The following is a 2254-nucleotide window of genomic DNA, read 5'->3' as shown; positions in this document are numbered from 1 at the left end:
ACACACACACACACACACACACACACACACAAACTCACCCCACAGGCGTCGACCCCGCCCACGTTGGGCTGCCCAGCACACAGCTGATTTGTCGGGTCTCTCAGGTAGTTGGCGCCGGACCCCGGGAACACGGTGCTGCAGTCCGTGCCTTGGAAGGTCGGGAGGGACACACTTTGCAGTCTCTGGCTCGCCTGTCTGCTGTTTTCTGTTGAATGGTGAAATGGTATTGGTTTAAGCCTCTGCCAACATTGTTAGGTTATTTAAGAGGCGGGACCTCCGAGTTTATATCTCCGGAGGGACCGAGCCAACTGGGATATTCCTGTAAAGTGCCTTTCCCAAGGACACAACGTCTGACCGAGCTGAGGCTCGAGCCCCCGAACCCACAATCTCACAATTACGAGTCCGGAAGCCTAACCTAACCACTAGGCTACCGACCCCACTGCTGTTTTCTGTGGGGGTCAGAGCCAGGAGAATGACGTCACGAGGGGCCTGTGTGGATTTACATATATCTGTATCTTGGTCTTTCTGTCGGGAAGATGTCTCTACAGCACTAATAGAGTACGGGCGTCTGTGGTGTAGCAGGGAGGTGCTTCGCTGTCTCACGCAAGAGACCCGAGTTCGATTCCTGAGTGGGGAGGAATTTTTTTAATCCAGTATGTTGGTCTTTATACATGTATTGGGATGTAGTATCCCTCTCACTCTCAGCCGAGTGGGCCCTGACAGGCAGGGTCGGAAGGCTGCCTCCTAAATGATCAAAATTGTGTCGATTGAGGCGTAAAAAACACTCATACTTGTACTGATAGCCAGGAGTATGTCACAACTACAAGTAAGTAGAGCATGTCACTTCTTTCTACTGGTAGAGCTAGGGGACTTAGTCAAAGTTTTACAGGACTGCAACACTATAATTGTTGTCTGCTGATCGTCAGTATCCTTGTGAGAATGTGCAGATTTATCATTCTTGCCTCGTGCACACCAAGATCGGGTTGTTGTGATTGAGTGGTATAACCTGTAGCATATTGTAGCATGTGCGTGATGGTTTTGATGATTCCTGCCTGCTTGTAGCACTTTGGAAAATAAGCATTGTTATTTACTACAGTGTGTTTTGTTTCAATAAACGTGTCTTTCGCAATTCGTTTTTACATCAGCATGGTTTAGTTTCATGTATAAAGTTAAATAAAGTACTGACCAAGGAGATAATCATGTGACCTTATGCAGTTGCGTGCGCCGTAAAACCTCTACTAAAACAGGAGATAGCATCACCGGATAGAGCCATGGAAGTGTCACTATCATTGGAAGTGCCAGGAGAATGTCACTCCCGAGAGCTAGGAAAATGTCACTCTCACAGGTAGACCCAGGAGCATGTCACTCCCTTTGGAAGAGCTAGAGCATGTCACTTCCATCGAAAGAGCAAGAACGACTATGCTACTCGCGGTGGTGGAGCTTGGAGAATGTCCTTTGCATTGACAGAGTCAAGAGAAGGCCACTATTTGGTACCTACTGGTAGGTCCAGGAAAATGTCATTACCACTACTTGCATTATTATTATATTATCATCTGATTAGACTTGACGGTGTAGCTTTTGTACATACAGATGTGTGTGTGTTTGTATGTGTGTTTGTATGTGTGTGTATGAGTTGTATGTATGTGTGTACGTGTATGTGTGTGTGTGTGGTTGTCTCTCTGTATGTGTCTACTCACCGTCCGGAGCTCCCGATCCCGCAGCAGTACATGTCTGAACAGACTTGACGGTTTAGCTTTGTCCATACAGATACGCGTGTGTGTGTGTGTGTGTGTGTGTGTGTGTGTGTGTGTGTGTGTGTGTGTGTTTGTCTGTCTGTACGTGTCTACTCACCGTCCGTAGCTCCCCATCCCGCAACAGTACATGTCTGACCAGACTTGACGGTGTAGCTTTTGTCCATACAGATGGGTGTGGCACAAGGCTTGCTCAGGTCTATGGGCTTGTCCAGTGTCACAACAGCCACGTCATTGGCTGGAGGAAAAAAATTGGGGACGGGGGGTATTTATCTATTTCTTTTTTTTCTTTTTTTCTTTCTTTCTTTCTTTCTTTCTTTTTTCGTTTATTTATTTAGAATAGAACCTGCCCATGACTACTACCTATTGTCGAGGAGAAAAGAAAACGGTTTCCTGATTTAGAGAGAGAGAAACACAGAGCAGAGAGAAATGGGGAAGACAGAGGGGGGGGGAGGAAAAGAGTGAGAGAGAGAGAGTGAGAGAGAGAGAGTGAGAGAGAGAGA

At 46.9% G+C, this 2254-nt stretch overlaps 1 protein-coding gene across 1 annotated transcript in view; it reads right to left on the bottom strand.

Annotated features, from left to right (window-relative positions):
• Positions 1 to 1989, bottom strand: part of LOC101857056 (serine protease 27) — a gene marked incomplete at its 5' end in the record, with an annotated part of 3191 nt that extends 1202 nt beyond the window's left edge. Inside the window, 2 exon segments of the mRNA XM_005107763.3 lie at positions 39 to 205; positions 1852 to 1989. Coding sequence (XP_005107820.3) covers positions 39 to 205; positions 1852 to 1918 — 234 coding nt within the window.
• Between the last annotated feature and the right edge of the window lie 265 nt (positions 1990 to 2254).

This window comes from Aplysia californica, unplaced genomic scaffold (assembly GCF_000002075.1).
Source record: "Aplysia californica isolate F4 #8 unplaced genomic scaffold, AplCal3.0 scaffold00628, whole genome shotgun sequence".
Lineage (NCBI taxonomy): Eukaryota > Metazoa > Mollusca > Gastropoda > Aplysiida > Aplysiidae > Aplysia > Aplysia californica.
This window is presented reverse-complemented; position numbering and strand designations above follow the sequence as displayed.